A 27,968-nucleotide genomic window follows, 5' to 3' on the forward strand; every position below is an offset into this window, starting at 1 on the left:
ACCGAAAACCAGGTTGCAGAGGCTGGGATCATAGTCAGCAGGGCAGTAATGTCAGGAACAACTGGAAATTGTGGCACTACTATTTTATTCACCTCTCTAAGGTCAATCACAAATCTGTACATGGGTGGCTGGGACGGGTCAGTTCGTTTCAAAACAGGCAGAACAGGACTGTTGCAAACGTTGCCTCTTGTCTCTTCAATCACATCTTTTTCAACCAAATCGTAAATTATCGCTAATAACGCTTTTTCACCTTCACTAGAAATTTTGTATTGGGGAATTCGTGGCATCCTAACATTAGCTTTCAATGTCACAACATATGGTGGTATTTCCAAGAGACCCACATCGTTAGGACCAGTAGCCCAAAGAAGATCAGGTAGTGACAGCAATTCTGTTGGAATTTTATCTCTCGACAAATACATTGGAGAAACCACTTTCTTACCTAGTGTAAGTTGTACTCCCGAAGGAGAACAGTACAAAGTCGCATACAATCTTTTTAACAGGTCCAATCCCAACAAGTTTTCACCACAACCTGTTGTTAGAATAAGGGGTGCTTCAAATTCACAAGGACCAACAGACAGGGACATAGGACATGAAATCGGGTTCCTAACCGGGGCACCAGAAAAACCTACAGAAACATTCATTTCGCCAGACAAAGGTGCGCCAGGGAGTTTTGAGTGCATCATAGAACTCTTTGTGGCACCAGTATCCAACAGAAAAGGTTCTGACACACCTGATGTAATCACCTCAACGTATGGTCCACTCTGGTCTACTGGAACTGAAACAACTCCCTCTCTTTGTCTATGGCTGTCCTAGCAATCATTACCTTCTGCATAGTAATCATCAGCATAGTACTGAGCTGTCCTACCAGATGCGTTATTCTGCTGATCAAACTTATTCATAGAATCCTGAGGCGGAAAGGAGCGTGCATTCTGATGGACGTTTCCTCGTCCTCTACCTCTAGGTGTTTGCTGGACACCTCTACCTCTTGTGTTTGACACACCAGTTGCGTGCTGTAACAGGATAGGGCAACTATACTTAAAATGACCCTCTTCCTTGCAATACGAACACTGATTGGGACCCACAGGAACGCGTGGCTGAGTATACTCTACTCTTGGCTTTTGAAACTGTGGAGGTTGCTGATAATTATTCTGATAGTTATTCTGACCGCCATTATTCTGGCCACTACCACCACGTGGTGGGTATGCTTGCTGTAACAGGACCTTTGTTTTCAACTCTTTAGTTTTCTTTTCTGCTCTATCTTTCTCATCTTTGTCTCTATTTTCATAATATTGTGCAGTAGCCAATATCTGTGCTGAAGAGGAAACTGCCCATGAACTCTCTGAATCCTTCAACTTCTTACACAACTCTGGAAGCAGATTGTGCACAAATTTATCGACGAACAGTCGATGACCACCTTCTGTGCTCATATCTTGACCACTGTGGTCGACAAACGTTTCTTCAAACCTGGTGAAGAAATCGGACACCGTTTCATCTTTCTTCTGCTTACATGCAGACAACTTATCCCAATTTACACGCAATTCGGGCATCTACCAGGAAGTTCTGCTACTAACGGCTCAGGTTTAGCACCACCGACTTGTCTAGCATCAGCAGCGGCAATATTCACCCATGTGTCGCCTAGCTCTTGGTCATGATCCGTATGACGAATCTTTCCCCATAAAGGCTGTGGAACAACATTTCCAAACAACATGTCTACGTCAGCTAAATTCATGATACAGGAGCTTGCAGTCTGTGATAACTCCTTATAATATCCTGCAGGGTTTTTACGGGGATCAGGCAATGTCTGTTTAAGGGCCAAGACTTCAGCTCGCTTCCATGGGACGTGTACCCACACATGCTGAAAATGTGGCAAAACGGCGGGAACAGCATTTGCGTCCCCTTCCCTCCAAACTGGGGGAACCTCTCTCATGGGATATTGTCTTCCCTTTTTCTTGACAGAGGAATGATAATCAAACAATGACTTGGAAACATCTTCAGTCCTAAGTGATAACAACGTCGCAACGGCTTTCCTAACATCTGAACCCACAACTGTACCTTTTGAAAATTCAAACCGCTTATGGTTCAACTCGGGCGGATTAGAGTCCAAATCATTCTCCTCTAAATCTTCGCATAGGAAAACACACATTTTCTCGAAAACGTACCTCTGCTTTGATGCTTCCCACTGATGGAAAACATTCATAACGGATTCTAGGTCATATATTGTCGGGTTAGTCACCCATCTATGCGCCAAATGGCTTAACGTCTCTTTTTCCCTAGAATCAGGCTGTTGGCTGCGCAACTGCTTGTGTTCAGGGGCATGAGTCGGGCTTGTCGCTCCAAACAAAGGATATAGAAGACTAGAAACAGTGCTTGCCACTCTCTGGCGGACAGACGGAGAAGTCGAGGAAAAGACAAGTGGGAAGGCAGGGTGAGATGAGGCAGGTGCAGAGGCAGCGTCAGGAGGAGTACCAGGAGTGGTAGTCGATACAGTAGTTAGAGTTGTAGGAAGTATAGGAAGAGTAGGTGTAAAAGCCGATGGCCCTTGGGAAGGCTGCACCGGAGGAACAGGAGCCAGCTGAAGAGTAGCTGGTGGGTGCTGTGGAGGAACAGGAGGTATAACAACCATGGGTTGCACAACTAAAGGTTGTGGAGGTGCTGTAGCATTTTGGGCATAGGGGGGTGGTGAACTTAACAAATGCGACATTAGGGGATCTTTTTCAAGCTCTTTTGCTGCCTCCTGCTGAAGAGGCGGCAAGACTGGATAACATTTATCTATTACCATTTTACGTTGCCTGTGCAACTGCTCACTCATCTGTTCTTCTTCATTGTCTTTATACTGCATAGCAGCTTGCATTATCGAGATACCCCTTTCTCTCTTATTTTTCTTCGCTAATTTAATTTCCTTTTGTTTGGCCTCCTTACGCCCTAGGCGGAAGGAGTCAAACATTGCCGGCCGGGCTTTCTTCTTAAAAAGTTTAACTTCGAGGTTATCCAGGATTTCTGTATCAAAGCTACCATATTGGGGCCATTTTAAAACACCATCTTTTCTGGTGTATTTTATCCACTCTTCATTGTATGTGATGGGGCCTACTCCATGTTTTACACATAATTCATAGGTTGGAGTTCCAATCGGATGAACCGGACACGAGTCCTCCAGTCGGGAGTCCCTATTATTACAACCAAGACAAAACAAATTTCCAAGTCTGCTAAGGCCAGGCATCTTCGCTCTCTAGTCTAGCTTCAAACTTCAAAGGATTATCGGTTACGATATTCTCGTGAATACACAAGTCCTTCGGCTTTGGCGCTTGCAAGTTCCAAATCAAAGCGGTCCCAAAAGGGGACACCAAACAAACTAAGGACTCGGAGACGCTCCACTTATACTTAACTGAGGTATCGATGACGTCACCAGAAGACTCGTCTATCGTTTCGCTCTACCAAACATCAAGGGTCCAAATCAGGGCGATAGTCAGGGCAGCAGTCCTTCGTAGCCGTCGGGAAGCGGGGAACCTCGCAGCAAAGGCCTTCGGAACCACGTCGACGTACAGGGGTTGCTGAAGTGGCTGGCCGTCCTCCGGAATTTTCACACGAAGCTCCTCACGAACCTCTGGCTTGGACCGGTACCGCTGATACCGCCCCACGTGGGGCGCCAACTGAGGTACTGGGTTTTTCAGAACCGGTACTGATCCGGTAACCCAGCGGTGTAAGGGGCAACACCCAAAGACCTCGAGTACTTTCCTGATTCAGACCACAGAAACACGAGTCTTCTAGGTGAAGTCAAAGATCGAATTTATTGGCTGCAACCAAGTAACAAGCGTCCTAGAAGTACAACAACACGGTGTGTATATTCTCAGGAGACTGCTCAAAATTACAGAACCAGGCTTCTCTTTTTATACAGAATTTTAGGCTTCAGGCAAACATTCTTAGATTTACAGTGCAAACATTCTTGTATTTACAGTGAGCTATTCACATATTTTCATTACAAAGAAAAAGCAGAGTCATGATGACAAGTCCACATTTAGTGTGTCCAGTTCGTGATCAATTACCCGGCAAGGCCCAACATTTTCATAAGATATCGGTGTACCCTCAATAAAACCGGGCTCCTCCTCATCATAAAGCAAAAAGAAAACAAAAGAGCAGGGACAGGTGTGAGCAAGATTTGGGCGGGGGTGTGTGTGCGATGGGAACAGTTTATGGCCTGTTGTGCTTTGATGCTATCTCGTTCGGCCACTGGGAGAGGAACTGACCAAACAGGTTTGGCTTGGGGCAATGGTTCCAGCTTGCCCAGGTCACAGAAAAGTCAATTAAGGTGTATGTGTCCTTTGATATCGAATTCAGCTGTGGTTACAAGCCTATATGAAGGGCAACTCACAAAATGGCTGCCAAGCGTAAAATGGAACCCAAGGGTTCAAAAACGAAAATGGCGATTTCGAGGTGAAATCGTTACTCGATTATGACGAAAATGCTCATGCATAGTGTACTAGCCATTATCGGTCTTTTGGTACCAAAATCGTCGTGCTACGACAAAGTTTGTTGCAGGAGTCCAGAATTTTCAGAACTACAAAGCCCTGGTGTCTTAGCACCCGTAGGTGGACCCTAACGGTGGCAAGTGTGAGTTAACCTTGAAGGCCTGTCCACCACAATCCATACTGCAGTTCACCTCCAGTCTTGCGAGCAGGCATACGAAGAAGCACACCCTAGATTGCCAGTGACTGTCACTGAGGTCACAAGATCCTTAAGGCCAGTCCACCGCATCCATTGGTACCTCCATTGGCCTTTTTCAGCAGTAGTGGTGCAACTTACCAGGGGTTGGGAATGTAGGATTTGCATGCACACCAAACTTAGGGGGTGATTATTATGGAGGTGGAACCGCCACATCACCCCATCAGTGGCGGTCCCACCGCCATTGGTGACTGCATCTACGCCAACCATATTACCATTGTAATATGGTTGACGTAGATGCAGTCACCCGCCATTGCGGGTGGTTCCCTGGTGGTCGGAAAGACCAACCGCCATGCACCGACTGGCTCCTTGAGCCCGCCAGTGCAGCGGAGGGGCTCGTGGTTCCTACAATGCTGGTGGTACCTACCAGGCACCACAATAAGGATTACGATACCCTTACCCGCCAGCCTATCTATGGCAGTTCACCCACCATGAAATTTTGGTGGAAAGGGACATTGGAGGCCCATAGCGGGCCCCTTGCCCCCAGACATGGGACCTGGGGGGCATCTAAGAAGCCCCCCTACATATCACTGCACCATGTGGCAGGCACCGCATTGTGCCTGCCACGTAGTGCAGTGATATATGTAACATGTCAGTTTTTACATTGCGGCAGATGATGCAGCCAGAAGCACCTGCTGCAATGTAAAAGATAGACACCGCGAACGCCATAGTGGCGGTCGCATTGTAATGCCTATCGTGGGGCCGCCATCTTGAAGGCCAGCGGTCCCATTCCCCGATTCGATGGCGGCTGGACTGAAGTCCGCCTGCCTTCGTAATCAGCCCCTAAGTTTGCAAACGACATGGTCTCTGCTTCATGCACAAACACTTTGAACATGTGCAGCCTTCTTTCGGGCCACTGGAGTTATGCAGCTATGGAGGTCAAAATTATGTTGCAGTGTTGACTAAATGATGCAACAATAAAAAGGCTGCAGTGTGATGCGGTGCATTTTATGATACTTTATTATTTTAACATATTTATACATACTAACAGCCTCTGCAAAGCTTTTGCCTCATTAGTACCTGTGTAACATACAAAAGCAGTAGAGGGAAAGGTGACCAGTCAACCTTTGTAAAGGGCCATGAATTTCACAGAACATAAGTCACATTTCTTTTAGTAATTGTTGATCCGTTTGAGCTACAAAATTGTTTTGGGTCAAATTGTTAGATTATGCAGCAGATGATGTATTATATGGCAAATATGATACAGCCATAGTACCCTGGTGGTGATAGTATTATCTTTAATCATTTCCCCCACAATAACTATGGTAGTGCACTGAACAATCTGGTAGCTAAATTAGACCTGGAACTACTAGATTGTACTAAGAATAAAAATAACGAGAAGTGCCCAACATTTAGAGGGAGAGATGCCCACTCAAACATTGACCATATCTTGGTGTCTAATGGTTCTGTCTATTCCAATGTCTGGGTAATAGAACAGCCAGTGAGTGATCACAACAGTATATCAATGGAATTGATGGGCTGGGGCCCAAAAACAAATGTGTATGGTAGACCCGTCCAAGGGATTGTGGCTGAGAGTCCAAATGGCATGAGGATCAAGTGGATCAAATTAGACCCCAATAAATTAATGGTAGATATTATCCGCAAATGTAATAGAGAGGTAGGCTATTGCTTAGCACCTATTGTGATCGCGTCCACTTTACATTCTAATTTTTTGCAAATTACTAATACTATTGAGAATTCCCTGGTAGTAAGAAATAGAAATCCTAAGAGAAATAAAACTGCATGGTTTGATAAGCACTGTGCCCAGTCACTAAAAAAGCTAAAAACAGCGCTTAATGTTAAGCCGAGAGATAAAGATAAAATCCGAGAAGAGCGACTTAACTATAAAACTGCCTTAGCATCTAGAAAAAAAGAGTTGCAAAATGAAGCATGGCTGAAATTGGACATGGCTGCAGAAACAAAAGACCACAAACTATTCTGGGAAACTGTAAATGGTCCTTTTTTAAAGAACGATAATATCCCTGAAATTAGTTCGCATGTTAGTTGCCACGCATGGATTGCCCACTTTACTGGGATTTTTAATTCTGATTTTAATCCAGATGGGTCCATTTTAAGTGATGATACAGTACCATGCCCCAAATAGCAGAAGATGCAGTTATTTTTAACTTTAAATGAAGTTACAGAGGCAATTAAAAATAGTAAGGGTGGCAAAGCACCTGGGCCTGATGGGGTGCCCATGGACTTTTATAAACACGAAATGACTCTATGGGCACCAATATTAACACGTTATTTTAATGCGGCCGTAGAAGATAGTTTACCTATAACATGGAGGCAGTCCATCATTGTGCCGCTTTATAAAAAAGGCTCCAGATCTGAAGCACGAAACTATCGCCCCATTTCACTCTTGGACTCAACAGTTAAAATCCTTAGTCGTGTCCTATTAGTGAGATGGAAGCCTGGGTCGAGGAAAATGAAATCTTATCCCCAGTGCAGTATGGGTTCCGCAGGGGGATGGGAACAATGGAGCAGTGCGTGAACCTGGAACTAATAGTCAGCAAGTACACTAAAGATAAAGACGGTAATCTATTCTTGTGCTTTGCTGACTTGAGTTCAGCATTCGATCTGGTGGAACACGCACTGCTCTGGCCTATCTTGCTGGCAATGGGTGCCCCTGTTGAAATTATCCATCTCCTTGCCAGGCTGTATGACAACCTGTCCAGCAAAGTTAGATTTGGAACAGATGGATAGTGCACCCCCTTTTTTAAAATCAAGAGAGGAATCCGACAAGGATGCATACTTGCCCCACTTCTATTCTCCCTTTTTATAAATCAAGTAGATCAAATTTTAAGGCAAACTAACGCAGATGCACCTATCATTAACGGTAACCCAATCCCAATCCTCTTATATGCGGATGACGCGGTCCTTCTTCCCAGAACCCAAAACGGATTGCAACATCTGATCAATAGGTTCCACATTTTTACCGAAAGTAGAAAGTTGAAAATAAATAAAGGAAAGACTGTCACAATGACGATGAAATTTCATCATCACCCCCAGATTCAGGAAAGTCCGATCAGGAGGAAGACGTTTTTCAGTCCAAGAGGCCCGCCTCTGGAACTCGCTCCCTCGCAACTTGCGTCTTGAAACTCAATACCTACGCTTCAGAAAGCAGCTTAAGACTCATCTTTTTCCCTAGTTTTTATGCCTTCCCCTCATCCTGAGTCTTGCTTTCCCCCCCCCCGAGCCCCCCCTTGTTCCCCCCCCCGTTTTGCCCCTGGCCCGCTGTACTTTAGAGTTAGGGTCCCTAGCGCTGGGATACTTCAGGGTGACTATGCGCTCTATAAAAATAAATAATAATATTAATAATAATAATAATAATAATAATAATGTGGCAAGAAACCAAGAAAATGTAGGTCCTTTTTTTTAGATGGGGAGAGACTGGAATCCGTTAGGAGTTTTTGTTACCTAGGCATCACTTTCTCAGGAGATGGGAAATGGACTAGTGAACAAGAAAGTGTCCTTTTTAAAATGGCTAGGTACACAAGCTGCGTTTTTAGATTTGCTGCCAAATTAGGGGGTCGTAGAATACATGAAATGTTGTCAATATATAATTCAAGATGTATAACATCAGCCATATACGGGGCCGGGATATGGGGCTATAGTGCCAAGAGCGCTAACTTGATTCAGCGTGAGGAAAACGTGTTTTTAAAACGATTAATTTGTGCCCCAGCTATGGCCTCAACTGAGATAGTACATAGGGAACTTGGCATGAATTATGTTAATGATCTAATTGCTTTATGACCCCTCTCCCTATGGCGCTCAATCTGGGCAAAGGAAGAGACAAAATTTACTCAGGATGTAATTTCTGATTGTTTAAAGCTTGATCGCCGCTCAAATATCCCCTGGTTATGCCACATACAACACTGGTATAAGACACTGTACGGCTACAACATCTTTGAAGATTTAACAACGGGGTCCGTGTTGTCGAAGCGGGAGCTCAAAGTTTCATTCCTTAAACATACAGATAGGATTAGAACGGAAAGATATGTAAAACAAAGTACGTTTAATCTATATCTGGAATATAACAACAATGAAGGCTTCCAAATTTACCTAACTATTGTTAGTACCAGTTCCCACCGTTTTGTATTAACACGTTTGCGGTTGGGAATTGCGCACCATCTTGTGGCATTTCCTACAATTAAGAAACCCGGTACATGTTTATGTCCCTGTGATGGTAAATCCAAACAGAGTACTTGTCACTTTTCGCTATTTTGTAACTTTTATACTCCTCTTAGGAAATTTTATCTAAATCCCATCTTTTTAAAATACAAAAAGCGTAGTACAAAAACAGCGATGCAATTGATGTTTAATTTAGAGACCCCAGATGTATGTTTTTATGTGGCCACTTATATTTTAAAATGTATTTTTGCACGGAAATCAATTATTGTATGAACTCAACCAATGATGCATTTTTATGACAGCTTAGCATCCCCTTTTTATATGTAGAAATTGAATATTTCCAATACTTATATCACTTATAGCACTTTATACTGCGAATTTGCCACATGTCTTGTTACTGGAATGTAGTGAGAAACATTTCTAGAGCATCCGGTTTTGTGCAGCTAAATGTATACTGCACTTTAGGAAGGATGGCACAGTTACTTTGCACTTTATTATGCTAGTTTGCACATCTACTTCCAGACGTTTGCACTAAATAGGCACTTTAAATGGCAGACATGTGCTGCTATTGTATACTGTGTTCAGAAAGAACGGTATTGCCATTTTGCACTTTATCTTGCCACTTTGCACATGTACTAGTAGAAGTATGCTCCAATGTAATTTGTACATATGTAAGGATGATTCATTTAATTTTGCACTTTAATATTGCTAAATTTGCACATACATTAGTATACAAATGCACTAAAAAACACTTTAAAGACTGTTGGATATGTGGTGTTAAATGTATACCGTATTTAAGTAATCATGGCATTTGGCAAACCAAAATTGATATAAATATGTTTTTATTTTATTTTATGTTGTTGCTATATGGTTGTATTCATACATACCGAATAAAGCATTTTGAAATTGATACAGCCATAGTTAAGTGGAAAACATTTTTTAACTGAAATTAATTTTGCCCCAGCATTGTAGTTGATCAATTTATAAGTTCCCCAAACCCAAAAGTCGAGTTTGGGCACAATTTGCATTTTAAAAGCAGTCCTACAACACAGGGCTACTTTTAAACTGACCTCATGCTTCAGCAGTGCACACATGCAAACACAGAAAGGGCTGCTGGCCTCTAAACTGCCGTGCCCTATTATATTCTAGGGACTTAAAGGTAGTTCTAATCTCCCTGCCCTATTATGAACTAGGGCCTTATTGGGGAGGCCATGCCAATCATAGGGGTACCCTAATCCATAGTGCACCCTAGTGTATGTAGGTAGGTGTTTCACAGTATCTTTAAGTGTCTCTTTCAGAATAGCACTGGCCCTGTGCCTGTTCAGGCAGAGGCCAGGGTCAGTCAGAGTCATTTACCACCAGTACCAGTCAGCAAAACGTTGGGGAGTGCCCAGGGCACAGGATGGCTTTGCAACACTAAAGAAGCACAAACTCAGAATTTAAAACATAACACCATGGTTGGGGGTTCTCTTTAATAATCGGAATTGATTTCTATCCTATTGAACCCATTTTCCAACTTTAGGATAAGGAAAGACTGGGGAAAAATCATAATGTTCTAATCTATACCTTGAAGTTTTCATGCAGCTCTTTGATGACGGTTAATAGCTCACTGTTCAATGTTAGGATTTTAAATTATAAACTACAAGTACCAAAATAATCCCTGACCAATTTACATGATATGCATGTTGTGATCTGCGTGCTACACATTCTTTGCAGCAGGCATATTAACCCACTGTGTCTACCTTACCAAGAGTCAAACACGGGCGGCTCTAGGCTCATGGCGGCCCTGGGCAGGGAGCGTAGGTAGGGGGCCCTGGAAGAGGGGGTCCGGGCAGGGCGGAGAGCAGAGGCCAGTGAAGAGGGGGGGGGATCAGGGTGTTTGGAAGTGGAACAGAGCCGGAGGCTGCCAAATCCCTGCCAGGGGTCGCCACGCAAATATGTATCCATCCTCAGAGGATTATTATATTAAGGATATATATTGGCGTGGTGGCCCCTGGGGTTTGGTGGCCCTGTGCAGGTGCACAGCTTGCACATGCCTAAGGCCGCCCCTGAGTCAAAACTTCCACTAGACAAGCCTCCGATCTCTCTCAATAAAGAACATCAATCACCAAAGTTATCTTCACATTTTTTTTGTTGCCTGAAAATTGCTGGAGACCAGTAATGGAGCAGCAGGTACTTTTCAAATCATAATGCACTTGCAAACACAACGCCCCCACCCTAAGTCAGCGACCTATGTTTGCTTGGTGCAGCAAGATTCATATACATGGTTCTTTAACATTTGGTCTGATTACTATATGAATGTAAATAACAATAAAGCATACATGAAAACTGTGACACCATGCCTGCTTTTTTCAATATTTCACTTTGAAAGTATGCGATTGTATTTGTTTAACGGGCAGTGATTTCTATAGGGTCACTGGAACGTCCACAAGGTTGTCCCTGGCCCCCCAGAGCTTTAGTGTCTCCAACGCCCCTGCTTTTGCGTGCCTCCCTCCACCCTTCTAGATGGCTTCCCGCCCTGGGGTTCCTTGGAGTACACTGCCCTGATACGAGCACGTATCTGTTGAAGCCACGTTCCTCCGGGAATGCCCCTTGGTTCGGCCCCCCACTCCCCAGGGGGAGGGGGACAGAGGCTGGACCGGGGGTCTCAGTGGAGGCCACCCCCGGGAGGCAGAGCCCGAGCACCAATGATTGGCGGGAGATAAGGGGAGCAAAGGCAGGGAAAGAGAAAGAGCGGGCCCACCAAGAATTGGGGCTGGGCCAGCTCAGCCATAAATTTAAGGTAGGAATGTGGTATGGAGATAAGGGCTATTTAAGGGTGGGCACTGGGCACAAGGCCCTCTTTCTCCGGGAAATTTTGGCAGGAGAAGAGGTGCGGGCTCGACAAAGTGCGAGAGTGAGCACGGTTCGAATACAGTGTACGGTGAAGGGCAGAGCAACAAACAGAGTGGTGCCAGTAGTGGCAGAGGTCGCTGACTAGGCAAAGGGTCAGGAACGAGCATAAGGGGTTGTGACGTGACGGAAGGTCAGCTACAGAAACGGGATTGTTCCAGGCGCACCGGATAATGATGGGAGAGGAGGGAATATTTCACAGCGGTGCATTGAAACTAGCAGCAAACGAGGAGGCTGGACCTAGCGGGGTGGTCCCGAGGATGGAATACCACGGCGGCCAGGATGCACAACAGCTGTGGGCCACCTTTGCGGCAATAGCAAAGGCAAATAATTGGGAAGGTTGGGAGCTGGCAATGGCTCAAATGCAAGGACAGGCCCCAGAAGGCGTTGGACAATGCAAGGACGTGGAGGAGTTGCAAGGGGACGTTTTTCCTATTAATGGCCATACCTATGCAGCGACACGTGGGGAAAAACGGGGTGTGGAAAAGAAGGTGAGGGGGCGGGGTGGCGCTGTCGCAGGAGCCAAAAAGGCAAGGTTGCCTACAGAGGACATAACAGCAACGGCATTAATGGGCGATGAGGCACAGGCTGCGGCAAGTTTGCGGGCATTCGGGCCAGTTAGGCAAATGGGAGAGGACAAAGACCAGTCGAGTAAACAAGGGGCATTAACAGCTGAAAGTGGGTCCTTAGGTGAGTTGTCAGAAGTCATTAGAAAACTGGTGGATAATTGGCATAAGCCTACTGGGAAAAAGAAGGGGGAGGCTGTGGTGGTTGATGAAGAGACAACGAAGGGCGGGTCACAGGAGGGTTCCACAATGCAAGTCTGGGAGGGAGGGAGCAGGGAACAGGGGGGCGAGGTAGGGGCGGGAAGGAGAGTGGCGGCTCAGGCGGTAAAAAGTAGCACCACGATCCTGGGAAGAGATCCCTTGTCAAAGGCATCACAAGAGAATGACAGAAATACAACACTGCCAAGGAAGGTAGGGCTAGGGGGGCTGAACGGGACACGGTCAGAAGCATGGCATATACCTCTGGAGGTTAAAGAGAGAGTTTGGAGGAGGGAGTTCATTGATATTTTCACACTACTGGAGCATGTGCGCAGGGGGGTAGACACGCTACGGGTTTCTGGACCCGGCTGGGAAGGCAAGGATAGGAAGAGGATCAGGCCGGAGGAGAATATTAACAACTGGTTAGACGCATTTGCACTGCTAGCAGCAATAATGTTAGAGAAGTTCCCTGAGCAAGGTCCAGCGTTGAATAGATACAACCAAGCCATTCTGGGCAGGTTCAGGCGATATGGAGGCATGGGATGGCTGCAATATGACCTCAACTTGGGCCAACGCATGGAGGAGTCACCTGCAATGTCATGGGATGAAAGAGAGGCTAAGGAATGGATGGAACAGATGGGGTCCAAAGCAGGTTATGGTATAGGTTTGGCGGGCGCAGACAATGGTGTACAGCACTGGGGCGCAACGTCGGCGGGACAGGGTTGGCAGGCTAACAATACACAGGCGCGTTCGCTGGGGAGTGCGCAATATAGGTTGGGTCAACAAGTAGGGGCAAGATTCACACAGCAGCAAATGGGACAGGTACAGTTTCAGCAGGGGGTAGCATACGCGTGCAATGGAGCAATGGTGGGGTCCCAGCATCAAGGTGCGGTAGTTGGGACATGTCAACAGTCCCCTCTGGGTGGCGGGGGGCAGCAACATACATGGACAGGTCCCATGTAGCATCAGGCAAGTGGAGGACAGACGCTGCAAAAGCAATTGGGATCAATAGGGCAACAGTTCACACAAGTGGGGCCTGACCAGCAGGCGGGCACCGGTGGTTCAACGTCCACAATGCAGGCGGGGGGGCAGCTACAACAAGGCAGCAATGGGCTAGCAAATGGGCAATTCAACGGGGGCAGGGGCCATCAGCCGCTGAGGGCGGTAGGCTTCCCAGCGGGCGCAGGGCAAACAACAGCAGGGCATCAAGGGGAGCAGAGTCAAAACTACATGAGGACAATGGATAATTCCTCAGGGTCAGGGATAGGACAGGGGCAGATGATGGGTAGGCAGCAACAGCCCCCACAGGAGCAGCAGCAGGCATTTCGAGGGCCAAAGGGGGCAGACGATTTCAAACAGCCGCTGCAACGTAAACAGAGGGATAATACATGTCGGCTGTTCAACGCTGGCAATTGCACCTGGGGGGCACAATGCAGATTTCGGCATGGGTGCTCCCAGTGTGGCGGAGACCATCCCGCTGTGGCATGCAAAACACTCATTAGAGTTGCAGCGGGCACCACCTTCAAGGGCCAGCCATAGTCTGGGCCAGGTTACAAAAGGCCCATCCCCAATAAATTTTGAATTGCTAGCAATACTTTTAAATGGATACCCAAAGATTGATGAGAGGGAACTACTGTTTTGGGGTTTCAAGGAAGGGTTCAAAATACCTTACAGTGGTCCTTTAGCGGGCAGATCATCTAAGAACCTCCGCTCAGCGGAGGAACTTCCGGAAGTGGTTGCAGAAAAAATACAAAAGGAGCTGCAGCTAGGAAGAATAGCGGGCCCATTTGACTCTGCCCCTTTAGGGAACTTCATTATTTCTCCGCTAGGTATTGTTCAAAAAAAGGAGGCAGGCAAATACAGAATGATTCACCACCTCTCTTATCCCAAAGGTAACTCAGTAAATGACTGGCTAAGCCAGGATATTTGCACGGTCTCCTATGCAACATTTGACGAAGCCATCGAGTTAGTCAGGCTGGCGGGGAAGGGAGCCCTTATGGCAAAAGCGGATATTGAGGCAGCTTTCGGGCTGTTACCAGTGCATCCGGACAGCTTTCATTTGCTGGGGTTCCAGTTCAAGGATAGGTTGTATTATGACAAGTGTATGCCCATGGGTGTTCGGTTTCAAGCGCTTACTTTGAGGCTTTTAGTTCCTTTTTAGAGTGGGCCACGAACAAAGTCCAGCCAGTGGGTGGCAAGCTCCATTATCTGGATGACTTTTTGTTTGTAGGTGAGGCCGACTCACCCGAATGTGCTCAGGCGTTGGAGGCCTTCAAGGTCGTATCACAGGGCTTGGGAGTTCCATTAGCAGCAGAAAAAACTGAAGGCCCCACAACTAAGTTAACATTCTTGGGGATAGAGTTGGATTCGGAGGAAGGGGAGTCACGCCTCCCAGTGGGGAAAGTACAGGACTTTGCAGCAGCTATCAAAAAGGTATTGGCAAAGGAGAAGGCAACGTTGAAAGACGTCCAAGAGTTAATGGGCAAGCTCAATTTTGCATCCAGGGTCATTCCGGTTGGGAGAGTTTTTTCAAGAAGGCTGGTGGGGGCTACAGCAGGCATGACTCAAAAACATAATTTTGTCAGGTTGAAGAAGGGGCTGAAGCAAGACTTGCAGATGTGGCTGTCTTTTCTCCAAAGTTTTAATGGGGTCAGGATATGGCCGTCGCTATGGACAGCTGATGAGAGGGCGCAACTGTACACAGATGCCTCCAGGCAAGGAGGTTTTGGGACAATATTGGGCTCTGCGTGATGTGCCAAAAGGTGGCCAACTGCCTGGCGACGATGTGGCTTCACCAACAATATCACAGCGTTAGAACTCTTTCCCATTGTAGTGGCATTGTCAATATGGTCAGACACCTTGGCTAACAAGAATTTGGTCATCAGGTCAGACAACATGGCAGCCGTCCATGCAATTAATAATCAGGCGGCGTCATGTCACATAATATTGGGCTTATTAAGGCATTAAGTGAGCAGGTGTCTCCAGTATAATATCCAGATAACAGTTAAGCATGTGCCAGGTGTTCAGAACAAGGCAGCTGATGCTCTTTCTCGCTTGCAGTGGGAAGGATTCCGTACAGAATGGCCAGAGGCGCAGCAAGAAATGACTCCCTTCAAAGAGGAGTACTGGAGAATAATGCATTAGAAAAGGAACTACAGAATATGGCTGAAGAGGCTTTAGCGGTGGGAACAAGACACCGGTATCGGCGCTGTGAGGACACTTTCCAAAACATGACGCCGGAGGTTTCCGTGCTTCTGGACAATGTGCAGCAACTGGGGATGCAGGTCAAAAAGTTTGTGGTGTGTGCCAAGGGGGCCGGAAAATCCAGGTCATTGGTGGGGGAGCACCTCGCAGCAATAGCATACTATTCAAAGATAAGGGGTTTGGAGGATCCGACTAAGGGTTTTGTGCTTAGGGCAGCCTTGAAAGGATGGGCCAGAAAGGAAGGCAAGAAGCAGAACAGTGTGTGTTACTCAGAATCTGAGAGTAAGTTGTTCAGGCTAACATTTTCCCTGTATATACCAAAGGTCCCAGAGGGTCTAAGTTAAGTGTGCCCATGTACAAGAAACCAAACCAGACTCACCCCTACAACCAAGTAGTGACACAGAGTTCCCCATGGGTGAGGACAAGTACCCATCAGTCACCATTCGGATCCGCCCTTCATCATTTGGGAATTTTATCCGTACCACCCGTCGGAGATTTATCGGTACTCTCTTAGGAGGTCAACCCGGTGGTAGGGGGTAGCCTCAGTACAGTGAGAGAACGACAGTGTGGAGTTACCACTTGATGTTAGTAAGTGGTAAACAAGATGGGACTGGGGTGTGTAGTGCAAAAGAGAATGTGAAGGAACAAAAAAACCAAAAGGAGTGAATTTAAAATTGGTTAGGGCTAAGCATCCTACAGAGAATTTATTCCAATTGTGCTTACCGTACCAATGTTAAAAGCAATACGCCTGCTCACTGACCATTAATGTGGACAGCCTCAGGGCAGTGTGGTCGACTAGTTTCAGCAATTTAGCGACTCATTTAGTCAATTGCTTTCTTCAGGACCGAAAAAATCAAAAAGCTACTACACCAAGTGAAGGAAAGTAAGTAAATAAAGGAAAGTAACACCCTGATGAACACACAGCAAGTGCAATCAGTCACCTGGATGTTCTGGGTGTCCTTACAGTCTGTATATACTATAGGAAGTGGATAAGAGAAAAAGGTTTACAAGTAGTGAAGGGCCAAATAGTCTAACCATACATATATGCTTTAGACTAAAACATAACAGCATTGTCAACAAGCACTACCTTAGCGCAAACTTAGTACAAAAACACTAGGAAAGAAGTTTTAAATGCCAAAGGTTAATAAACTCTTACCTAGACATGTAAGGTAAGATGGCCTCACCCCACCTGGCTGTGGCTCAGGGAAAGAATGAAGCACCGCTCTAGGAAACACGTGGAACACACATTAATACATCACTTTGCACGAAATAAAAGACGTCCCTCTGCTTTAAAAAGAACACGGTCAACTAGACCAGTTACAGTGGTTAGATGGTAAAAGAGTACTGCAGGGCACTGTTAATCACCCACTAGCAATCACGCAGACATCCTCCTTACCTCTCCGTCGGTACTCCTGGCCGGCGTCCTGGCCATCTGGGGAGGTACCGACCTTTTGCGAGGAGATGTAATTATACTTGATCGTGATTGTGAGAAATGGTCACGTGGGGTAGCGCACTGGCGAATGAATAACAGCGGTGTAGTGGCGCCAACCGGCATATACATCGCCGATTAAACTATGTAAACAAAGGCGCCAAGGGGAGCTCACACTCGTCATCGCGCTGCCATTGGATGCGCGGAGATGTCAAGCGTGAGCCTCGCGTTTCTCTCGCGTATGTGGATTGGGCAGCAGCTCGGCCCGTCACGTGGGTCACGGGCCTATCAGGAAGCCTGTAGGGCGCTCGCGCCTATCAGGAAACTAAGTCAGACGCTTGTTACGGGCCTGCAAGCTGTTGCCACGGGAACGGGGGAGAGAGGGGTAAACAAACAACTGTTAAGGGACAAGGAATCAGCGCGTGTTGAGCATGCACGCGATGTACTAATATTACACATTTGCAATGCTGGAAAAAAACAAAAGAGTAAACAGGCTGCAGCAACACAAAGGCAAATGAAAAAAATCATAAACTATAGGCGCTGATGTAATCATAGCACACTATGTCATAAACCTCTGAACAAATGCCTATCTCGTCTAGGCTCAACAGTGATAAGATGGCTTGTCTCACTAATGCCTAATCAAATTCAAGTGGACATTGGCGGCCTCAAGAATACAACAGATCACAGAGAGGACCATGGGATGTCATCATTAAGTCCCTCTTTGTGTGTCTTCAGTTTCAGGACCCATCTCTGTTCTTTTTTCAGCAGATAGACACCGGTATCGGCGCTGTGAGGACACTTTCCAAAACATGACGCCGGAGGTTTCCGTGCTTCTGGACAATGTGCAGCAACTGGGGATGCAGGTCAAAAAGTTTGTGGTGTGGGCCAAGGGGGCCGGAAAATCCAGGTCATTGGTGGGGGAGCACCTCGCAGCAATAGCATACTATTCAAAGATAAGGGGTTTGGAGGATCCGACTAAGGGTTTTGTGCTTAGGGCAGCCTTGAAAGGATGGGCCAGAAAGGAAGGCAAGAAGCAGAACAGTGTGTGTTACTCAGAATCTGAGAGTAAGTTGTTCAGGCTAACATTTTCCCTGGCCTTTTTTGGGGCCTTTCGCATTAGTGAACTAATAGCCAGGGCAAAAGGGGACAAAAGCAGTAGGGCCCTGTTAGTGAAGGACATATCCATAGGCACACACCAGGTGTCCCTTCAGGTGCGACAATCTAAGACAGATGAGGTGGGAAGGGGACAGTGCATCACACTGAACAGGATGGAGGGGCACAGCTCATTTTGCCCAGTGACGCTGTTAACAGGGTACATGCAGGAGCGGGAAGGTGCTGACAGCAGCTACCTCCTCACTCACAGGGATGGGACTCCGTTAACACTTTATCAGTTTAAAAGGGTGTTAGCAGCAACGGTGCAAAGAGCCGGGCTCCAAAGGTGTCACTACACTACACATTCATTTCGCATTGGGGCAGCCACTACAGCCTTCCGGGAGGGCATGTCTGCTGAAGGAATAAAACAGATAGGCAGATGGGAATCGGACAAGTTTAAGGTGTACATTCGCCCAACATCAGACAGATAAGGAATTTGGAAAGACATGTGTTGCGGCGATTCAATTGGGGGATCTGATATACATTCTGTAGAGCAAGCTTTACGTGTAATAAAAGGATGATGGGTGACGTGTACTCAACATTTCCGTGCTTCTGTTCTAATCCACAGAATACAAAACAGTGTGGGTCATCGGACACTCATACGTGTCCAGGGCGGCTAACAGAGCTCACTGCCTTGGGTGGAATGCTACGTTCCCATTTCAACGGACAAGGGTGCAATGGTTCGGAAAAGAGGACTTGCGCTGGAGAGAATTGTGGAGTGTCATTGAGGAATTACGCACACGTGCGGAGGATCCGAGTAGTGTAGTAATTCATCTAGGGGGAAATGATCTTCCAGAGATGGGGCGGGGTGACCTGCTTCACACGTTAAAGAAGGATCTCACCAATTTAGCCAAGTGCATGGGCCCAACGGAAATTGTATGGTCCGAGATAATTCCTAGAATGGTATGGGCTGGTGCGCGCTCCCAAAATGGCATGGAGTTGTCAAGGAAGAGGCTAAACAGCTTAATGGCCACATTTCTAAGGGGGGCAGGCTTAGGGATTATCAGGCACACTCTGATTAACTTGAGGCAGCCGCACTATTACAGAGCAGATGGGGTGTACCTTTCGGACACTGGGACAGATGTCCTGCTACGAAATGTGCTAACAGTGTTGTATGCAAGGGGCTGTTGGTAGTTCGCAAGAATGGGGCCGCAGTTAAGGCATGGGGGGGGCCTCGCAGGCAGCGATAGCTCCCGGCGAGGCATGGTGGTACTTACAAAGCGATCCAAGAAGAATACAAAAAGCAGGTGGCGCAGCGGGCTCAGACTACAAACGGGGCAGGCAGGACCCAGGGGGTCACTGGCAAGCTCCCCGAGCTCCCTGTGTTCAGGTGAACCGGAAGTAAACACTTAATTGTGCAACTCGGGCGGGGACAAACGCCAACCCGGAAGGGAATGTGTGGGCCCCGGAAGTGAAAAGGTCACCCGGCGGGTGGGAACTGGCTGGTGTGGTTCTTGGCGTTCTGAACCTGTGTTTTAAATGTCATGATTCTGTTATGAATTTGGTATCAGTGAACCGCAAATAATGAATGCGTTATTCATGAGTATTTTCGTCATGTTACACCAATGGATTCACTGTGCATTTGAAGGTTTTTGCATTGAACACTTGGGTTTCATCTTGTAAATAGCAGCCATGTTATTTCGTTGCCCTTACAGTAGGCTTTCCCCATGGCAGAGCAAGCATTTAAAGGACATAACCTTAGCATGGGTTTGTGCTGACTTCTGCATGACCTGACGACAGCTGACCCTGTTGCTTGAGGCTAACCTCCCAAGCCAGTTCCTTGTTCAGCAGCTGGTGCAATAAAGTTCAAAGAGCAGGACATGTCCGACCTTTTATGGCACCATTCCCACAGCTTCTATCTCCGTCCCATCTGTTGCTGCCTTTCCTTTACAACATGTTCATCGATCTGGGTTGAAGGTTTTATGGTGGGTTTGTCCGGCCTGATGGAACAGGAAACCAAGCATGTGTGCAATCCTTTTTTTAGCCTGGACTTATCTTGAAAGTGATGCTTTGTATGTACGTCCTGGGAATTTCCAACATAATGCACTTCAAAGCAGGAATGTGTGCTTAAGGCGAAATATTCTGTATAAAAGGCCTGTGCGAAGGCCATGCAGCAGACTCTCTCATCCAGTTGCTTTAAGAGTGGCTGGGCGACGGAGCCTCACAATTAATGATAATAAAGATGTCTTTTCATATTTCAGATTCTGTGTTGATTTCTTTGCCACTCTTGAATGGACTACTTATTGGTAAGACCCCTGAGAAGGAGTATTGTAAATATTTGGTTCTTCAGTTGGCGCAACCAACTCGGGCATCATCATGGAAGTGACTACCTGGAAGAGAGATTTTTCAGAGAAAAGAATTATGCTGGGGAAGGCAAGACAGGAATCTTCTAAAAGAGGTACTCTGTGCACGGAGGTTCTGGGGGATTCTCTGTCTTTGCGGCCTGGCATATTTTTGATTTTTCTGACTTAAAACTCTCCAAAAGATGTCACTCCTGACTGAGCAACCCTTTTTGGCGTACGTTTTTTTAAAGAGACTGTTAGTGCAGTTAGAAATTGGCAGTTAGAATTTGGACATCTATTTCTTTGGTACAGCTGTGATAAGTATTTAAGTGGGTCGCTCCCAGAGTCCTTAGTAGTTGACACTTTGCTGGTGCTTTTGTCGTATGCACCTTTGCGAGTGTTTTTGTTGTTGACGCTTTGCTAGTGTTTTTGTCGGTGACACTTTGCTAGCGTTTTTGTTGTTGCATGGTTCCATTGCATTTGTGGTTCTTAGTACTTGATTCTTTGTTGTGCTATTTGACGCCTGCAGACGCCAAAAACCGAGGGTATTTGTTCTTTGCAGGGACTTGGTAAATCCCGTAACCCTTGAAGTTTGATGCTGGATTAGTGAGCTATAAGATGCCTGATCTTAGCGAATTTGAAGCTTTGTATTGGCCAACTTTGTATACGTTTGAATTAACCGGTTTATCTAAATAGGTTAGATTTACAAACATATTTCTTCCTTGGTGATTTTGTATCGGCAGGGAATTAAAATATGTCATAATACATAATAAGGATGCTTTACTCTGTATAATTTTATGAATGGATATGCAGAACGATTTTTGGTGTTCTGCCAGCTGCAGCTAGTGAATTGAGTGTATTTTTGGTTTTTACACTGTTGAGCAGTGTTTCTTGTAAATATGACTTACAGCTACGTATAGTCCGGACTGTCCTGTTTTTGTCCTGAGTGTTGATTTGTGGGTTTAAATGTGTGTTTGAATGCGTGGTTAAAATGTGTGTTTACATGTCTATTTTGTTTGTGAGTTTTGTTGTACATTGCGACAACGCGATTTACAAGAAATGGTTGGAGAGCGCTGCATTGTGTGTCCTAAATGTTTTCAACACTTTCTGTTTATGTCTGAGATGAGCACAATGTGTGTGGTTCACATTTAATGGATATAAATAAGGCCCCAGCCAAAAACGAAATTGCATGTTTTTGCAGAAATAAATACATTTACAGCGTTTTCACTTACATGCACTGTATTAAATGTTCACAGGCAAAACGTTTTAGCTGTAGTATATTTGAATAGGAATTTTTTTCAGCCAGCATTTTTTTGTAGTTAAACACGGGTGGAATTTTGCATGACGGCCCTTTTACATGACAGAGGCCCCAAAAGTGACGCAGAATTTGACGCTTTTTTAAATTAGGCATATGCACTCAGGTTTGTGAGTTAATGCATCTCAATAAGAGGCAAGGGATGTAGCGGGCTCTTATATGTAAAACAATCACAAACAGAAGTAATTGGGTTTTATTAGAAGACAAAAATTATTAATTATGGAAAAATAATTCATAAAAATTAGTGCTACCAAAATCGTTTTTTAATATTCATAAAGCGTAACACTCATGCTATGACCTCTTAGCATTAAAATGTGATTTGCGTTATGTTGCATCACTTAAATGACAAGAATTCATTTGTATAAATTCGCTTGCCATAGGCGCAAGCAAGCTCATTTTTATAACACATAAATTATTATTTTCAGATACCTGACTCTTGGATTATGTAATAGACTTTCTAGTAATCCATATTCTGCAAGAAAATTGTAAAAAATTCATTTTGTAATGCCCAAAATCAGAAAGTCGATTTTGAGTAAATTCACTGTTTAAGCTGCATTTTTGCTTTCCTTAAAGTTTCTCAGCCTTAAGCAAATGCATGCATTTAGGTTTTGACGGGCGCCTGTCTGCGCCCGTCATTGCCAAGTCATCGCCTCTCGCCAGTCCCCCTGGCCTTATTCCATCAACACCCCTTCATTACAACAGGGAGCAATTACTTGCCTGGAACCCCGGACGGTCCTGCACAAACATTACAGGTACGCCTGGTCTCACTTGCCTCCAATGTCAAAATTGTGATTTTACTACCACTAACCCCTACACCATTCGACAGCTACTAGAACCTGTCAATACCAACCCCATTACGTTTCTCCATCTCAACGTTAGGTCACTACCTAAACACCACCTTGAGGTCAATACCCTCATTCTGGACGAAAATCCTGACATTCTCTTCCTCTGTGAAACCTGGCTACGGGATGGCACCTCTGCCATACCCAACCTTACACTTCCAGACGACTACCTTATGTCAACCATCAATAGGGATGGAAGAGGAGGTGGCATCGCCATAATCTATAAGAAGTTGTTCTCTTGCTCTTTCGTCAAGGAAGAACTGCCCGACTGTGAAAGCGCCCACATTAAAATCACTATAAATGCGAACTTCACTGTGTCGGGCCTTTACATCTATCGCCCACCTGGCCCCGCTTCAAAATTTATTGAGGCTCTCCTTGAGACAGCAACCTCTCTCATAACAAAAAACTCAAACTTTACCATCCTAGGCGATCTCAACCTGCACTTTGACCTGCTTAACGACACTACGATCAGAAATCTTCTTGCTGATCTTTCCGCACTGCAACTCAACTCTCTTATTCTTACTCCAACGCACCTAGCTGGTCACATTTTAGACCCAGTATTCACAAACATGGAGAAACTTGCATCAGATATACCCGTTCCGATGGCATGGACAGATCACTACCTCATAAAATTGTCCATACTAGTCAATAAAAGCAGGCACAAAACAGCATCGACCCGTCGTCTAAAAAGACCATGGCATAAACTGTCCCACAGTAACCTCCATACCACCCTTGGAGAATTCCAACATGACACCAATTCTGACATCAACGCTAACTACAGCGCGTTTCATGATTGGATCACGGGAGGGCTAGATGCCCTCATTCCAGCAAAATGGTCGATAGGACGCAACTCCCCATCCAACCCTTGGTATAATGACACCCTCAAAAGCATGCGCAAAGACTGCAAAAGAGCGGAGCGCCTTTGGAGAAGGGACTATAACAACGAAGATAAATCCAACTATCTACTAAAACAAAAAACGTACCACAAAGCCATCCGTGCTGCGCGAACTACCTTCTATGCTGACAAAATTGAATCTAGTCCCACCCCTGCCAAGGAAGTTTTTAAACTTGTTCAAGAACTTCAGAGCGGCAAATCCCCCCTCCCTAATATCTCCGCCGCACAACAATGCGAAGATCTTGCTAGGTTCTTTGTCGACAAGGTACAGAAAATATATACTTCTTTTCCTCAGCATTCCCCGAGCCCTACCAATAGCCTTTCTCCTTCTTCTAACTATTCTACCTTGACTCACATCCCGGAAATTTCCGATGATAACCTCATTAAACTTTGCCAAAAAGTTAAATCTGGTTCACCGGCTGACCCCATGCGCCCGGCTCAATTCGTAGAATCTCTCAACTTCTTTTTACCCCCACTTACCTCTATGCTGAACCTCTCCTTTACCTCAGCGAGCCTACCATCCGCCTGGAAACAAGCGTGGGTTTCACCCATCATCAAAAAACCCACCCTCGATCCATCGAAACCGGAGAATTTTCGACCAATCTCCCTGCTTCCATGGCTGTCTAAGCTCGCTGAGGCACATGTGAACAGCACTCTATCTCAGCACTTGGTCAATAATAACATCCTGGACCCATCCCAAAATGGGTTCAGACCAGGCCATAGTACTGAGTCTGCTCTTCTGGCCACCACAGAGCACCTTCGAACGATTTTAGATGCCGGTCAAAGTGCTGCGCTGATTCTTCTCGACCTCAGCGCGGCCTTTGATACGGTATCTCATGACATCCTCCTCAATCGTTTGGAAACATTTGGAGTGTCTGGCCATGCTTTGGAGTGGTTCCGATCTTTTCTCAAAGACAGATCCTTTCGGGTCTCAGCTCCCCCCTTTCTATCCAAACCCCACCCTATTGCACAGGGAGTTCCGCAGGGCTCTGCGTTGAGCCCATCCCTCTTTAATCTTTACGTCAAGCCTTTGGCGGCAGTGGCCAAAGAGTGGGGCCTGACATTAGTGTCGTACGCCGACGACACTCAGCTGGCCATCGCACTTACAGAAGCCCCTTCCATTTCATCCTCCAGTTTCAAAAACGGCCTTTCCGCGGTTGCTCAATGGATGACAAATAACTGTCTACAGCTTAATGCTGGCAAAACAGAGGTGTTACTCCTTGGCAAAAACACCAGCCTCTGGAATGAGCATTGGTGGCCGTCCTCCCTAGGCACCATCCCATCTCCCAAACCCCTAGTGAAAAACCTAGGAGTCTGGATGGATGCCTCACTCAATTTTCAGGCCCACACCAAAAAAGTTGCTGGCACCTGTATCGGCCTGCTGAGGAGTCTTAGCCACATACTAGGCTTCTTCAATGCCAAGACTCGCCAACTTATCATTCAAGCTACCATCCTTTCGCGTCTTGACTACGCCAATGTTCTCCTTCTTGGCGCCAACAAAAGTGAGGTAGCACGATTCCAACGCGTGCAAAACTCTGCGGCTAGAACTCTAGTCGGCCTCCCCCGCAGATGTTCAGCCAGAGCGACCATACAAAAATTACACTGGCTACCCGTCGACTCCAGAATTAAGTTCAAGGCCCTTATCATGTCCTTCAAAATCATCAAACTGGATACCCCCCCACTGCTTCGACCACTCCTCACCCCCTACGTGCCGCCACGTAACCTGAGATCCTCAAACCAAAATCTCCTATGCGTTCCACGCATAAAACTCTGCCGCATGGGCGGCCGCTCTTTTAGGTTCCTTGGAGCTAAACTTTGGAACAGTCTGCCACAATACATCCGCTCCATAGAAAGCCTACCGGCGTTCCGGAAAGCAATTAAAACGTACCTATTCCCTCTCCCCTAATTTCCTCCCACCTTTCCCGCTCAGGCCAGGTTTCTGTGGTTCCTAGCGCCGGGACGCCTCATTGCTGGGGCAGCTGTTTGCGCTCTACCAAAACAATAGAATAGAATAGAATAGATATAAGGTTGTGCTTTCTTGTGATTCAGTGGGTTAATGTGCCAGTACACAGGCTTGTTTTAATATCAGGATTGGAGGTTCTATCTTCAAGCTAGGCCTACGGAAAGTTTGCTTATTTAACACTGATGAAGTGTGTGCCATAGGATTGCAACAAGCATTTACTCTAAAAAAACTGGTCTGTGTGTCTTTAGCTTTTGAGACAAATTGACAGTGAATGTAGTCTAATAATATGGGAATAGTGATAATTTTAGCGCCTAAAAAGAATAATTTTTTTAAAATAGCTTGAATTATTGTTGATTAGACCCAGCCTACTGGCTTTGTCAGCTCCACTGTGGCAGAAGCTGGGGGCTGGGAGAATCTGCAACAGCTGGCTCAGCGCGCTCGCTGAGATGTTCTCTTTTAAGTGTTTCCCCATAAATTATGGAGAAGGCCCCTCATGTGTTGCCATTTACAGCCTTTTAATTAGGCCTTTGTTTCCAAGGAATGCAGAATGACCTCTCTGCACGGGCTGCTAAAAGTGAGGTTTCTGGTTTCACGTGGTAACATGAAGGACCTTGATTTAAACGGGGAAATGAAAAGAGGTTTCTTTAAACATCATGTTAAATGCTACATTGTGTTTCCAGGTTAAGGGAAATAATGTTTGCTAGCTGCGTTTATTTTACAGAAAACGAAATGATGCATCCAGTGTTAGATAAAAATAACATGCAGCCTTTTTCACACAATTTTGAAGGTTATAGGTTACAGGCCTACGTTCAATACAGATTTGCTCATTAACAGTTAAGTAATAAACAGTTATTTTTTGTGCATGGTACAATGTTTTTGTGTTGTGTATTTTTCTGTTTTTGCCAACAGATTTTTCATGGATTGTTCTTAAGAAGAGAAGACACGTGAGTTTGGCTAGTTGACAAAAGATGTGTTTTTGCGTCATTTCTTTAACAGAAAAAAATGTACATGTTTCTGTTTGAGGTATTTACAGCTGTCATGACATATTATATTTGACAATAGACCGACAACTGCGTTGTGCTCAATGTCAAAATGAGGGTGTAGAGTTTGTATGGAGTTTGGACCTGACAATTTAGACAGGCCCAAATATTGGGTTTTTGGCTGCAGGTTTAAAGTGCATAAAAACACATGCCATGGTGCTGCATTTTTTTGTATGTTTTTACCATCACAAGTTCTCCTGTGTTCTGAAGTGGTCTGTATGACGATATATACCACTACATAATTATTGGATGAATTTGGTATAATGATAAATTTCACAGATATGGTTTGCATACTGTGAGGAAGGATGGCAGCACTTTTACCAGTGCATGCCTACCTTTGGCTATACATTTGGCTGTATTGAAAATAAATAACTAAACAAATATAACAGGTTCAAAGTGTATCACCTGATGTTACGTACTGCACATTCCCTTAAAGGAATAGGCAGCCCTAAATTGTTATGTATCCTTGATTGGACCTAAGGATAGAATTATAGATCTGTGACTCACGGTGATCTAATTTTTATATTGCGTTATTTGATTATGTTTTGTTTCCCAAATAGCATATGGCTTTTGTCCCTTGAAAGGAAGCCAGGTTTCATGTTTTTTCCTCTCCCTGAAGAGAGAACAGGAATATAGAATTAGAATTTGTGTAACTTTGGTCTTTTGTGTATTCCCCGTTCTCTTGGTGCTGTGTTACATGCCTGAGGCACCCAAGCAAACTCTTGTTCTTGCTATAGATTTTTCTTCTGCTGTTTCGCCCCTGACCAATGTCGCATTATGCTTAGTTATTAGGCATTTTAGTTGTGTCCTAATTCCATTTCCCCTTTTCCCATATTCCTTTCACCAGTCAGCCCATTTATCATTATGGGTGTATTGTTTATGTGTACACTTCTAGACCGTAGTTATGTACTAGGGACCCCCCATGTTATGTAAAATGTTTTTTTTCCCCCCATGTCAGGTAAAAAAAAATTTCAGACTGACTGTCAAGGTAGTGATAGGCTGGTTCCAATGTCTATTTTTAATTTTTCAGCTTTCTTGTGTTCCTGCTGCTTTAATTTTTGGTGGGATTAGATGTGTTCTAAACATGCAAATACCAGGACTTTCTAGTGTTTGTTCTTTGTCTTCACATTTGATCATTAGCCTTTTGTATTGCATAGTGCACTTAATGCACATTTTTAAAGGGACTTTTTCTTCATGTCTTTGATAATGTGAATGATGTTATCTTTCTATTCGAGATGTTCTAGATAAGGAATTTAGGAACACCTAGGCTTAGTCATTGAGGGAACACATGTATTTACCCCATTAGACAATGCCACTGTGTGAGGAAATTCATCTTG

General features: G+C 45.4%; 1 protein-coding gene and 1 pseudogene across 1 annotated transcript; one reads left to right on the top strand and one right to left on the bottom strand.

Moving 5' to 3' along the window:
* Positions 1–809: 809 nt before the first annotated feature.
* LOC147725672 (uncharacterized) lies at positions 810–3,217 on the bottom strand (annotated as a pseudogene).
* Positions 3,218–11,918: 8,701 nt separating this feature from the next.
* Positions 11,919–18,725, top strand: LOC147725673 (uncharacterized). Its single transcript, XM_086964478.1, has 3 exons — positions 11,919–12,435; positions 15,570–15,995; positions 17,908–18,725. Exons 1-3 carry the CDS (start codon positions 11,919–11,921, stop codon positions 18,723–18,725), a joined length of 1,761 nt encoding a protein of 586 aa, XP_086820604.1.
* Positions 18,726–27,968: the final 9,243 nt, after the last annotated feature.

This window comes from Lissotriton vulgaris, chromosome 3_2 (assembly GCF_964263255.1).
Source record: "Lissotriton vulgaris chromosome 3_2, aLisVul1.2, whole genome shotgun sequence".
Classification (NCBI taxonomy): Eukaryota; Metazoa; Chordata; class Amphibia; order Caudata; family Salamandridae; genus Lissotriton; species Lissotriton vulgaris.

Excerpts from the sequence above, each read along its gene's own strand:
- LOC147725673 (XM_086964478.1), top strand. The coding sequence starts at position 11,919 with ATGATGGGAGAGGAGGGAATATTTCACAGCGGTGCATTGAAACTAGCA. Across the intron at positions 12,436-15,569 it reads AGCTGAAAGTGGGTCCTTAG|TGGGAAGGATTCCGTACAGA; the intron begins GTGAGTTGTCAG and ends TCTCGCTTGCAG. Across the intron at positions 15,996-17,907 it reads GTGTTACTCAGAATCTGAGA|CAGATAGACACCGGTATCGG; the intron begins GTAAGTTGTTCA and ends TTCTTTTTTCAG.